We start from the raw sequence: 14,396 nt of genomic DNA on the forward strand, positions 1-14,396 counted from the left end.
CACTAGCCTTTCTCTCTAGGGTTCCAAATGTTCTTGCCATATCAGTAATTACCCAAGAACCTTATTATCTCACTTGGTTTACTTTAACCAAATGCTTAAGTTTCCTTCCGTACTAAAGATATGCACAAACATAACTGTAAGTTGTGATCATTCATATATGCATCACAGACTTCGAAACATCATGACTTAAGAGGATACAACAATATATGGTATCTCATAATTTACCTCACCTAAGAAAAATACACAGTACAAAAGAAAAATATACAATACAAAAAAAAAAGGTAACAAAAAAGAAAGCTTGTAGTTCCAATTATGACCATTTTAGAACCATGCATGGATTAAACAAACTCTAAGTAAACATTTAAAGATTACATGAAAATGACACAAAAATGTATTGAAATTGCATCAGACACCTCTCTAAACTACAAGCAATGCAACAAGGAATTACTTGTATGGTTGGAGAATCAATCAGTCTTACTTTTATGGAGGTAAGGTTTGAATTGAAAAAATTAACAGTACACAAAAATAAAAGGTAACAGGTAACAAAGAAATACCTTTAAAACTTTAAATTTCTTAGACCAAAACCTCCACTCATTGCTTCCTTTTGTTCTTGCAATTGAGGTTTTAAGGTTCTCAGAATTCCCTAACGCTTGTTGATCAATCACAAGGAGAATGATTTGGTTAATTTAAGGATTCAAAAGTTTACTGTAAACCTAAGGAATCACAGAGGAGGCAGTGTTGTGGAGGAATCGTGGTGGAGATGAGCGATGGAGGTTGGCGGTGACGTCAACAAGGATGTGTGAACGTGGGTGAGAGGAGCGGCAGCTGCGACAAGGATGCGTGAACATGGGTGAGAGGAGCGGCAGCTGCGACAAGGATGCGTGAACATGGGTGAGAGGAGCGGCGACGATGAGAATAGGTTAGAGAGGAAAAAGGGTGAGGAGCAGTGACAGAGATGATGAGCATGGGTGAGAGGAGTGGCGACGGCAAGAGCAGGTTAGAGAGGAGAAAGGGAGAGGAGCTAGCGGCGCTTGTGCGTGGGTGATCTAAGCGGTAGAATCGGCGACGGCGAGAGTTAGGGATTGCATGAGAAGAAAGAATTGGCGCTTTTGAGGGAACAGTGCTAGGGCGAAATCTATAGACGCGCACGACTGCGAAAAAAATACACGAAACTATACAAGTTATATATTAAATTACTATGTCATATGATGACATTATTAAAATTTGTCACCATAAATACTCTAAAATGATATTTTAATATTTAAAATAATCTCTTTTGATATATGTCATTAAAAATTATTTATAATAACATTTAAAATTAAATGTCATAAAGAAAGTATCATAATACATCATATTTATAATGATAACCTTTTTCGTTTAGAGTCCTTCTTCCCCTTACCTTATATATATAGGGAAAGAAGTTCAAGGGACACATTTTATGGAGAGACATCTCTCCCTAAAAAGGTCCCATTGTAACCACCCTGTCCTTTCACATAGTATGATAACTACTTTATCTCTTCACATGTTGAGAGGTCGGCTCTCCTTGACAAGTTGAGAGGTGGATTTTGCGAGAAGGGATACTCTAATTCGCAAATGCTGGGCCATCCCCTGGTCCAGCATTTACATTGGTGGGAGGCAATAACCCCCACCTGTTTAACATGTGGGGGCCATTGCTTCCCACCAATCCACCTTTCCTGGTCCAGGAGCGGACCAAGAAGGGTGGTCCAGAGGATCCCATTCCGGGATTTTACTTGGCAGGTCAAGAGGTTGACTTTGCTTGGGAGGTTGGGAAATCGAGATGTCGAGAGGTTGGACCAACTTAGACTAACTCAACAACTCGAGATGGACCACGTGGGTGTATCTTATTGTCCTGAAGCCGACTACACATCGACGTTATCAATAATAAAGGGGATTTTAGCTTGTCTAATGTTAAAGTTGTTATAATTTAAAATAAATATTTAGATTCGAAGGTAATATCGTGGATAAAGACGATCAACTGTGGTTCTTGACTCTTTACGATCTCAAACACTACTTGATAATTAGACAAAAGCTATAAAAAAAAATCAAGCAATGTAACTTTTAGAGGATGAGGTATAAGATTCTTATACCAAAGGAACTAACACTAGAGAATGAGACATACAAGTGAGTACGATCACTTTATAAGAAAATAAAGATAAAAATTAAACAAGTTATATGGACTTTAATTCTCATGTGTCCTAATGAAGTATGTGTATTTATGTGCCAAGATGATACTTATATATTTATGGATAATTATTTCATAAAGGTAATATTTACTTTTCTATACGTATATGATTAATGATAAAATCCTATAGATTAATGAGTATATTAATATAAAAACAATCCTTGATCAAATAGATATCTAGAGGGGACATGAATATCTAAATCAACGTTGAGTATGACTAGGTCAAGATAGGGATGGATATTCAAGTTGTACTTGGGAGTATCTTGAGCTTAGACGTACACTAGACATAATATGCTTAAGAGGAGGCGACATATAAGCATCATTGATCATTCCTCTTTTGAACGAGTGTAACTAATTTTTTAACTTGAGACCTTCATTTATTCTATACGTGGAGTTATGTACTTTAACACCGCTAAAAGTCATCTTTAATCGGATTGTGATTAATACAGTAGTTGGGTGTCTGACAAAGCCTAAAGAGAATAATGTTAAGTCAATAGAGGATTCATCGTTATCTTGGATTAGGAGTTAACATCCTAGCCGCTTGATAGAGATATTAATGAATCAAAATTCATCGTCATGGGAGGAATGATTTAATTATTCAAGAGGATTTTATTATATCTTGGAAATAAATTAAAATAATTAATTTGGTAATGATGCATAATGCACCAAATTAATTGGGATATAGGCTTAGATGAAGAGATTAAATTACACAGTAATCAGTTCATAGTGATTTATAGTTTATGACTAATATTAATGTTATCACGTTGGGTGGCTAAAAACTGTTGCTAGATGATTACCTTAGTCTGTGTATGAATTTATATTACATTCGTATATAAAACTTAAAGCGTCGCACGTATAGCACGTAGACATGAATATTATCTATAATTGTTATTTTAGTGAATACTAAAATTTATCAATTTATTATTTCAGAATAAGAATTAATTAAATTATTAATTAATTCAGAAATATTGGAAGCTAATATGAGTCAAGATCAAATACGATTTTATTTGATTCAAATACGACAATTTACCAAAAGGCGTATCTAGGTTTTCGAATTTACCAAAAGACGCATGCTACTTTGTTATTTACTAAAGGGTGCACCTTTTTATAGTGCTCTTCCCATTCTGCCCTCCTGACAAATTTTACTACTTTTCTTTTTATTTTCTTTGTTATTTCTCTCTCTCTTCTCTTTTCTCTTATGTATGCAACATTTATTCTCTTTCCTCTCCTCTTTTTCTTTCATATTTTTTGCATGCTTATTCTTCTAAAAATATTTTAACATCCCTGAGAAGTCAAAATAAATAATGGATAATATATTTGAACTCCTTACAATCCTAGAAATCCACAAAAACTGAAATGGGTGCAATCGGAGCTCTCTAGGTTCATAAGTGGGCTTTGACAAAAATCCATTGATAGACCTAGAGAACTCCAATTGCATTCATTTCAGTTTCTATAGATTTCTGGAGTTACAAGGAGTTTAAATATGCTATCTAGTGTTTATTTTAGCTTCTCGAGGGCGTTAAAATATAAAAATAAAGAATCGCCAAACATCGCTATGTTGAGCTTGATATGTAATCATATCAGACCCAACGTAGAGAATTTTGGTGATTCTTTTTTATTATATTTTAACACTCTTGAGATCTCAAAATAAACAATAGATAACATATTTAAACTCCTTGTAATTCCAGAAATCTACAGGAACTAAAATGAGTGCAATTAGAGCTCTTTAGGTTCATAAGTGAATTTTGGTCAAAACATACTGATGGACCTAGAGAGCTTCGATTACACCTATTTCAGTTCCTGTTGATTTCTGAGATTGTAAGAAGTTCAAATATGCTATCCATTATTTATTTTGACTTCTCAGGGATGTTAAAATATTTTTAGAAGAATAAGCATGCAAAAAAAAGGAAAGAAAAAAAATGAGAGGAAAGAGAATAGATGTTGCATGCATAAGAGGAAAGAGAAGAGAGAGAGAAATAACAGAGAAAATAAAAATAAAAGTAGTAAAATTTGTCAGGAGGGCAGAATGGGAAGAACACTATAAAAAGGTGCATCCTTTGGTAAATAACAAAGTAGCATGCGTATTTTGGTAATTTCAAAAACCTATATATACCTTTTGGTAAATTATCGATTCAAATAAAATAGAATAGATAATTTGGACAGACACAATCATGGTGATCCTTGGAAATTTGAAGAGTCATAACTCTTCATCTTCCTAATTAATGGAAGTCATAAATAAGTATTAATGGAGATCTTAACTCTTATCTTCCTTGAAGGTTATAAATAGTCATCCTTGGAAAGATTGTAAATGCTCTTTTCACTTCTCTCTTTCTTCCATTGAAAGGGATTTATAGTGCTTCCAAAAGTTTTTGTCAATTTAAGAGACTAACACCTAATGAATACTATCAAACTCGTGATCTAGTGCGCGTGGATACCGTTAGAGAAGTCATATATAAGACTCTTATTTATTTATGATATCATTAATATTTATTGAGAATTCAAAGTATATTTTTATGTTATATTATTTAAAACTATATGTACCACAAATAAATCTATGATGTAAGATATAAATATGATTTTAATATATATATTTCGCTGCGTTCTGAATCTAACAGTACGCAAACAAGTTAAATTTCTTTTAATTTTCAAAATTTATATAATTTTATTTGTTAAAAGAATTTAAATATATAAATAATAATTTTAAACCTTGGGAACCAAATATAACAGATGAATTTGAATTGTGAATAGTAATTAATTTCAAACGGTTGATTTTAAACTGTGATTTAATGGTTACTTGATCTTATGGGTTAAATTCATAGGTTCGTGATATGATAAGAAAATTTCCAATCCGACGAAGGCGAAGGTTGACCTAATAAATTTGGATATGATGGTTTCCATTTTTTTATTATTTGGATAAGTTCAAATTTAATAGACCGGACCATCATAATTAAACCAGCTGGTTTTAGTTTTATAAAAAATGAACAACCATTGGACCACACTTTGACTAGGTACCAATATTCATGTTGAATCATCATCGAATGACATTTACCAAAGTGACGAAGACATTTAATGAACCTTCAATAATAAAGTGAATTAGCCCCCTGTGCTAGCGCACATAATAAAAACCACTGTGTTCCTCGGATGGATCTAATAGCTAACGTATGAGATATTATCATCATCATAAGATTTGAGATTCAAATTTTGATAAAATCGAGATAAATACCTTTCTTATATGTTAGTCACTATTCCAAAGACTAGTAGTCGCCCGTGAATTATCTTTTCCGTATTGGTCTTGGGACGGATTGACGGGAACACTAGGGGCAAATATATTCACCTTTTGCCACCATAATAAAGACTGCTGTTCTATCTTGCTTTGTAAAATATAGAAATCTACTGGAGATAGGAGACGTCTCACAGTGAGATGAAATATATTTAGTGGATAAATCAACAATGGTATAGACAATCTAGGTGATTTACCCAAGTCCATCATAGGTGGTGGGGCAGTGGTGGATCTAAAAAAGAGGGTGCTCAAAGAAGAGAATCAGAGTTTGTCTTCTTTCTCACTGTCCTTTCGGACTGTAGCATACTGATGAAATTTTTAAATTTCGAAAGCAAGAGGATGCTCAAGCACACCTCCACTCCCCCTATATCCGTCCACTCCCCCTATATCTGTCACTGATGGTGGACTTCAAGCGTCAATGATGATGTCATCTCCGAAGCTATTTTCACTTCCAGTTCTGTTACTTTTGTTACTTCCACAGTAGATCTATAGTAAATCTCTTTCTCAAGGTTGAAGCGCTCGGGTAGCCTTTAACCTGAGCATCTCCATTATAAACATTTTAGAAATAACTACATTGTGAGTATAACATTTGAAGTTTATACTTATACTTTTAAGAAGTATATTTTAAAATTATTTTTTTAAAAAAATTGATATAATGTACACGTAATCATGTAATTATATATTATGAATTACATCACATAAAAAATCATTTAAAACTTTAAATATCAGAGATATTTTAATAAATTTTTAGAATATTGACATGATATAATAAAATATATTAGGATTATAATTCTTTTTTTAATTCTAACAATTGAACATATCCTAAGATTAATGGCGAAACTTGAATACTTCAATTATTAAAAAAATAAAAAATTATTATTTTAAAATAAAGCAATTGCTCTCCATTTTAAAATTTGGTGTGGTTGGAGAGAAAAACACAGATCTCTTTAGGGAGGTAAATGAGTTCGGCTCGTTTAAATTAAACGAGTTGAATCGAGCCAAACAGTATTAAGCTCAAGCTCGACTAATTTAAATTATATTCAAGCTTGAGTTCGAATAGAATTTTTATCACAAAGCTTGAGCTCGGTTCGTTTTGGAATTACTAAGCTCACGAACAGTTCGAATTCTGCTCATTATTAGCTCGATTATAATAGTTAACGAGCCTAACTCAATAAACGAGCTCGAGCTTGTTTTCGAAAATTCATTTGAATAAATATTCAACAAACCTAACAATTAAAATAATATAAACTCAATACATTATTAAACATTTCAAACTAGTATATTAAACTTCCAAACTCAACACACTATTGAACACGTTCGCGAGCCCTTTAATCGAACTAAACTCGAGCCTGAGTTCATGAGCTTATAAACGAACATGTTCTCGAGCCCTTTAAACGAGCCAAACTCGAGCCTGAGTTCATGACTCTATAAACGAATATGTTCTCGAGTCTTTTAAATGAGTCGAGCTCGAGCTTTTTAAACAAGTCGAGTTCGCAAGCCTATAAATGAATATGTTCATGAGCTCATGAGCTGAATATTTTTAAAGTCAAGTTCGGTTTGATAAAATTATCGAACTCGAGCTCAGCTCAATAATCTAAACGAATGAACTCGAATGAATTTTTTATCAAATCGATATTTGAATAGCTCACGAGTCGTTTAGTTCATTTATATTCCTAAATGCCACTTTACATATTAATATTCCTAGATGCCATTTTACATAATATGGGTGAGATTTGAGTTATTAATGACAGTGTGTATTCGCTCGTTCAGTATCATCGGAATCGAATTGCCAAATGCAAATGCAGGCGGACAATTGCTTCGGCCATTAGAGAGGGAAATGACAGCGCAGTATTCCCTGTATGGACAGCGGTTGAGTCGCACCTCGAATCAATGTACGTGTGGTGAATGACCGGTTGAGGTGCGGTTGAGTCGCATCTCGAAGCTTGTCTTTATTTTATTCCTTCGCTCTCTCTCGATCTCTCTCTCTTTATATCTAAACCCCAAGATGATTAGCGCCGGCTCCACTCTCCAGTGGCGAGAACGGTTGTCGGGTCTGATGGATCGCAGCGCTTTGCCAAGGTCTGCCTGTTGTTCTGCATCGTCGTCCATTTTCCTTTTTGTCTTTTGTTTACTTCTTTTTTTTTCCCCCCTTTGAGAATCCTCATTTCGGATGTGAATTCTGAACAAACCGTCTTTATTGTCCTTTTTGATTTTTTCCTAATCAGTTTTCGCAAGATTTTTCGTGTTTTAAAGGGCAGCTTTCTGATCACCTTCCCGCTTTTTCTTTTGGGAGCATTTCTCTACTCAGAAATAAAAAAAAAAAAAATCAATTTTCTCCTACATGGTTTTCGGTCGAAAGCACCGTGGAGAATAACTTTCCCTTGCAATTTCTCGTATATTTCATCTACTTATGCTGAAGTAAGTTGGAATGAAAAAGTAGGATTTTTCTATGTAGAAAACGTACTGCTTTAGCTATTATTTGGCATATGTATCATCACACAAGTGTTTGAGATATCTGGTCAGTTCGAATAGTTCTGATTGAATAAATCGGAAAACTGCTTTTGAAACTTCAGCAAGATGATAATATAGTTAATGACCATGGTAGGTGAAAAATCACATGACAACATAGAGAAAGACAAACGGTTCAAAGAAGACAACGCCCAAATTTCTCTCAAACTGTGGGTCCATTCGTACCACAAATAGACTCGTCTTTTTGAATAATTGTACTTAATAGATACCAAGGATGACCTGTCCCTGTGAAACAAAATGTTTGGTGCAAGATAATCGCAATTTAACAAACTAAGCATGCTATCATGTATCTAATATCTTAATGAGTTTTGCAATGATATCCCCGAGTTGATCTGTTGCTTTTGTTTATTACTTGTATTTTCTATATCTTGTAACTGAAACTGTTTTTTATAGGACTTCTATTTCTGATAGCTACTTGATTAAATGAACAAGGGGCAAGAAGCTGTCAAGAAATATGGTGGTGGTTTATCTATTCTGTATATTTATGTTTTTGCATTCCAAAGTTGAATCTGATCGTCAAGGTACTTCCACTTAATGTTATCAACAAACATGCAGATAAGAGAACATTTATCGATCTGACTATCTTCTAGTATATGTGTTGCATACAACTCATAAATGTTAGAGCTTCATAAATGAGTAAAAATCTAAATCTATGTCCTTTATGTTTTCATATGATTTGTAAAATGGTCTTGGCATTATTAGAGTTAAACAATTTTTTTGACCTTTCAGATTAATTGTCTAAAAGTTTCAATGACCTTTGACTTAAAAATATGTAGATATCCACAATAATATACCTTAGTTAATGCAATCAAAATTTTTAATTCTATTATAATTGTCAAAAGTTGTCCAAGTCATTATTTCTTATAATTTGTTAGAACTTTTAAAAAGAGTTCATTTAATCTTAATATTTTAGAAATAAGTGGGGACCTTTTAAAAAGGTTGAAAAGTTCATTAGAGTTTTTTCTTGAGATAATTAGAGTTTTTTATTAGAAGAGTCCAAATAAGTTATGTAATCAATTTATAAAAAAGTTTTAGGATCCCATTTATTGTAGAAGTTTTGTTATAATACAATTTTTAATTTCTTTTTCTCTTGGTGAGAATTGGTAATTTTCCTTTGGGTGAGGATTGTTTATTTGTTTATCCATTGTACTATGTTAATTTATATGAGATCAGAATTTCTAATTCGGAATTTAATATTTTCCCATCAATCTTCCCATTAGTGTTTTTCTTTACCACCACTCATTTTATTTCTCTCTGCACCATTGATCCCTATCTCTTTTGTATTTCCATCCACTATTATTGTTCAACACGCCCTAATCCCCTCCACACAACTTCAACGCCAATGAAGGTTGCATCATGTCGATATAAATACATTTCTTCTTCTTGAAATTTGACTTTTGTTTATATAGTTGGTAATTTTAAAGGACTTGCATTTAATTAATTTTTACAATTTCATACACATATATTATTCATAAAAATAACGAAATATTTCATATTTAGTTTAATCATCATCCATAAAAATGTTCTAATTTAATTTATTTATCCTCCATCAAATTTTTTCTTTTGTTTAGTAATTTCCATTCATAAAAAAATTATTATTAACATCCTCATTTTCATTTAATTTTCTTATTATCTATGATGTTTCTCTTGCATAATATTAGTTGCATTATTTTATAATTGTCATTACTTGTCAATACTTGTCAATACTTAGATCGATATAAAGGGAGGAAACACGATAATTGCGGCTAGATATATGCGACATTTAGATTTTAAGAACGTGAGATATATGTGAACAACAAACTGAATAATTACCATGGTTATTCTTCATAGATTGCTAACTTTAGGAAAAATATGCATACAAAATTACAGTTATGCCATCCCATGTCTAAAGAAGAATCTAATTATTTTTTGAAAAAATAATAATTGTTGTGAACTACGAGTTTGGATGGATGCTCATATATTTGATGTCTAACATATTTCTTAATTGGTGTAATGACATTGAAAATTTTTTTGACCAACATAACCTACATTGAATGCCTATAATTTACTAAATTCACGCTCAATGGACCCACTAAAAATTATTAACAATGTCGAATGAGCTTTACAAGCTAAGATTGACAAGAATTCATTATACATTGACATGAAATTAAAATAATGTATCACTAAATTTTGATAATTACTAAAGTTTTATTGAAAAACAAAAAAACCTTACTCTAAGTCAATTCTTGAAGCCATCACTCGAAGTCCTAAATTCTTTTATAATGAGCTAAAATGTAGAAATTGCTTTTAAATACTTCTTGATAAGTCAAGTCTAGAACAATTCTCTAAAGACAACTTATAATAGTCTTCTAATGACATTTTGGATGAGTCCTTTAATACGTCAATATCGGTACCTTTTATTAACTTAGACATTTTTAGAGTCCAATTGACAATATACTAACAAATACTAACCATGACTTTGACTTTGAAAACTTTCACATTAAGGGGGTGTAATTCTCGCTCACTAGGAGGTACTCCACTTGGTGACAATGTAATAAATGGGAACTAAAAGCTATGTGTTGGTGCAAGGAGTATCACATCGAACCTATATTTTGATGTATGGTAAGTTTAAAGTTAGGTTATTTGTGGATCTAATGCATGTGTCAAGTGTGCAGGTGCAGATAATTTGACAAAGGAAAGAAACCTTGATAGGTTTGGTGACCAAATACCAAGCAGTAGAGGAAGTCCTAGTGGGTCAGGTGATCAAACACTAGGTAGTAGAAGACTTAGTAAGTACCAAGCATGGGAGACACCCTAGTGGGTTAGGTAATTGACATTAGGCAGTGGAAGTCCAGTGAGTTATCAGAGAGCTAGCCTAGACACTTGGCTAAGGTAAGTCCTAAAGGTACTAGGTAGGTAAATTGAGAACCTTTCTGACATAGAAAGTGGTTACGAGCACATTCTGTTTCTAGGATCGAAGGTAGACTAAACAGCTAGGTGCAAACCTGACTAAGGAATTGTTATGTGTTTTAAGTAAAGGTGGGCAACTGTTATGGTTCAAAATGTAGAAAATATATTTTGTGGACTAACTTTGTGTTGCATGAAGTTACTTTATGTTATAGGCGATCGAAAGAGGTTTGAGCGACATGATGCAGATAAGTTGAATTAGACTTAGCTGTGAACTTCTAGGAGACTAGATCAAGGTCCGAGAGATCTTAGTGTTCGGGCGATTGGAGAGCTTTCATATGACTTGAAGTTGAGACCCATCGATCTGGACTGAGATAGTCAAGGATAGAAGTTGACCTTGCTCTAGGCGCCGAGAGTGAGTTAGACGATCGAAGGCCTCATCCAAATCCGGAGTTGAAGTGGATTTAGATTGGCAATCAAGTCAGCAGTGTCCGAGCGACTAGAAGGGCTTCTAGGGGACCATATAAGTGTCATGCAAGCAATTGACAAGGCTCTATAAAAGGAGGGCTGAGATACCTCTTTCAGCACTCATAAATGACAATACTCCTCTGCTTCCTCATGATTCTGTTATGTTGCGTGCAAGCGCTCTCCAAGCTCAATCGACAACTCCGTTCATTAATTTCCATTTCATTTATTGTTACCTAACATTTTGTTACTATTTTACTTGATCTATTAACTCTTGTAAGAGGTTCCTCCACCTCCGAAAGTTTTATAAAAAAGAGATCTTTTAGAGGGAATTTGGGAGTGATCCACTTGACGGATCATACGTTGTGGATGTAGGATCCTTGGAGGGAAGCTGAACCATGTTATATCTTGTGTACTTGTGTAGCATTATTATTTTATTCTTGTTATTTTTCTAAGGCTAATTCACCCCATTCTAAATTTGTTAGATCAAGATTTTGTACTAAGTTATTTGAGCGTGTCGTTTTGAATAGTTTTGTCTAAGGCACGTGGCTGATCAAAGTAGAGCCCTTGTGCCTCGCCACAGCTCGGAAGTAATCAATTGACTAACTCAAAGAAAGGTGCTAATCTAATCTAGGGGTCATAATTATGTTTTTTAGTTGGATTAAACTTTAATTCTAAAATTCTTACAAAAACCCTAACTCAAACCTAACCCAAACCTAACCTTAACCCAAACCTAGCCCAACCCAAACCTAATCCAAACCTAACCTTGATCTAAACCTAATGTAAACTCAACTTAATAAATAAACACTTATTTGCAATATTTGTGCTACTTATCCAATATTTGTCAAAGTCGTGGAGAATTTTTTTGTCTTTATGGCCTTGTAATAGGGATATAGTACAGGTCCTTCTCTTTTCAATGACTACAATTTTGCCACTTGGAAGGGTAGGATAGAGTGCTATCTTTTCAATGACTACAATTTTACCACTTGGAAGGGTAGGATAGAGTACTATCTTATGAATGAGATAGAAAACTAGATGATTATCTATAAAAAATGAGACTATAAGAAATGAGACCATAAGTAAACTAAAGTTACTTAAAAACTTTTATTAGAGTTTTAAATGCAACAAAAAAAGTTTTTTTTTTGAGTACTATAAGAAATGAGACAAAATTAAAATCGTTTAGAAATTTTTGAAACATGTAATGGAAATAAAAGAAACCTTTTTTAAAAGATTTTGTAAAGACTTAATTTGAAATGAGTTTAGAATATTGTGATGAAATATCTTTCAATGGAAGTAAAAGAAATTTCTTTTAAAAGATTTAGTAAAGACTTAATCTGAAAGAGTTTGTAATATTTTGATGAAATAAGAAATATGTATAAGGAAAATGTTTCTTTTAGAAAATTTGCATAATATAAATATTTAAGTAAAACGAATTGTGCAAATAATCAACATACTCAAGACAAACAAATAACAGAAAGTTGATAAAGTATTTTATATAGTTTGGAACCTTCGATTTTCACTCCACGTCCTATATAAGTTGTAAGAGGAGTCATCCCTTGAACACTATTATACCTTCTCCTTTTGAAAACCTTCCAAAGGCCAACAAACATTTTACAAAACCCACTTATAATAGCAAAATAAGTGTAATAGTAAAGATAGAAGATTGAAACGAGAAAAAGAAAAACAAGTAATATTAAAGAAAAACTACAAAATTACAAAAATTGAAATTATAAAGTTGAAAGTTGTAGAATCTTATTGAGAATAGAGGACACTTTCGTATCTCTTGAATGTTGTGGAATGATTTTTGAATGTCTTGGTTGAGCGAGCTTGTTCAACATTTATAGATTTTGATCATCACTATGAATCAACTAATTATTGTATATTGACTAATCCATTATTTTTGGATTTTATTTGGAATGGCCGTCATCTGAACGTTACTGCCTTTAGTCGACTGTTTGTTAGTTGTGTCAATCAATTGCTCCATTAGTTGACAATTGAATACAATTTATTAGTCAACTTTATCTCAATAAATCCTAAACATGCTCTCTGTTTCGATTAGATTTGGACCTCATTATTTGTTGACTATATCATCGATTGTCATTCTTTAGCAGTCAACTAGACTTGGATCATGATCTCATCATCCTTATCGGCTAACTATGTTATTAGTGAATTGCTAAGCTACTTACTGTAAGTCAACTAATCAAGATTTTGTCACGGTTGATATCTTGGATCACAACTGTGTCAATTGTAGTATCAGTCAACCCATTTGGATTTTTGCTAGTCTTTTTCATTGCACCTGCAATGTCAAGACAACCTGCATCTGCATACTTGAGACATGAAGTTAGTCAAATATAGATCTAATTTTAAACCTTTGCTAACTACGTCAACTATGGTATGGTTGGGCTCAACCATTACACATTTAGTCAAAATTGCAAAGCTTGTGACACATCATCAGTTAGGCTATATGCTTTAGTCGATGATCTCATGAGTGTTGTAAACATGATAAAAAGCAAATCTATATGCCTCAGCCAACTATCTTAAGGAATGATATTCCATTTTCAGCAATCTCATGAAAGGAGAAGACAAAATCATTACATTGAAATTGTGTTGTATCATTAATTCAATTAATGAAGAATGTTAGAAGGTGTGGTGTCCTAAAAGTTAGTATATATTCAATTAGTCTTTACATATTGTAAAATTAAAAACATTAATTTATTATACTTAAAATTAGATAATGAATCAAACTATATTACAAATTTAGTTTGATAAAAATGTTTCTACTTTTTTCCTTTATTGCATGATTCTTCTCCAAGAAAAACAAATTCTTTCCTTGGATTGATTCTTCCTATGAATGGGGAATAATTTATTGTCATCTTTTTTTGGTCTTCCAAGAATTCAGCAGAAACTTTGTTAGCATTTTTTCATTGCTTGTCCCTTTAAATAAGATAGTATTGGAAATTAGTGTAATGTGGTTTAATGTTTGAAAATGAGGTGATGAAGATGAGTGTGATGACATTGTGAATGAATGCATCC

At 32.8% G+C, this 14,396-nt stretch overlaps 1 protein-coding gene across 5 annotated transcripts in view; it reads left to right on the plus strand.

The window, feature by feature from the left end:
- The first annotated feature begins 7,228 nt into the window (after positions 1 to 7,228).
- Positions 7,229 to 14,396, plus strand: part of LOC122001985 (LRR receptor kinase SERK2-like) — a 79,136-nt gene continuing 71,968 nt past the window's right edge. For 4 of the 5 annotated variants that reach the window (XM_042556992.1, XM_042556995.1, XM_042556993.1 and 1 more), the window contains exons 1-2: positions 7,229 to 7,562; positions 8,406 to 8,533. In XM_042556992.1, the coding sequence (XP_042412926.1) occupies positions 8,467 to 8,533 (67 nt within the window). In that variant the 5' untranslated portion in view covers positions 7,229 to 7,562; positions 8,406 to 8,466. The remainder of the gene's footprint in view (positions 7,563 to 8,405; positions 8,534 to 14,396) is intronic. The other variant, XM_042556994.1, reaches the window with a different exon arrangement.

This window comes from Zingiber officinale, chromosome 7A (assembly GCF_018446385.1).
Source record: "Zingiber officinale cultivar Zhangliang chromosome 7A, Zo_v1.1, whole genome shotgun sequence".
Classification (NCBI taxonomy): domain Eukaryota; kingdom Viridiplantae; phylum Streptophyta; class Magnoliopsida; order Zingiberales; family Zingiberaceae; genus Zingiber; species Zingiber officinale.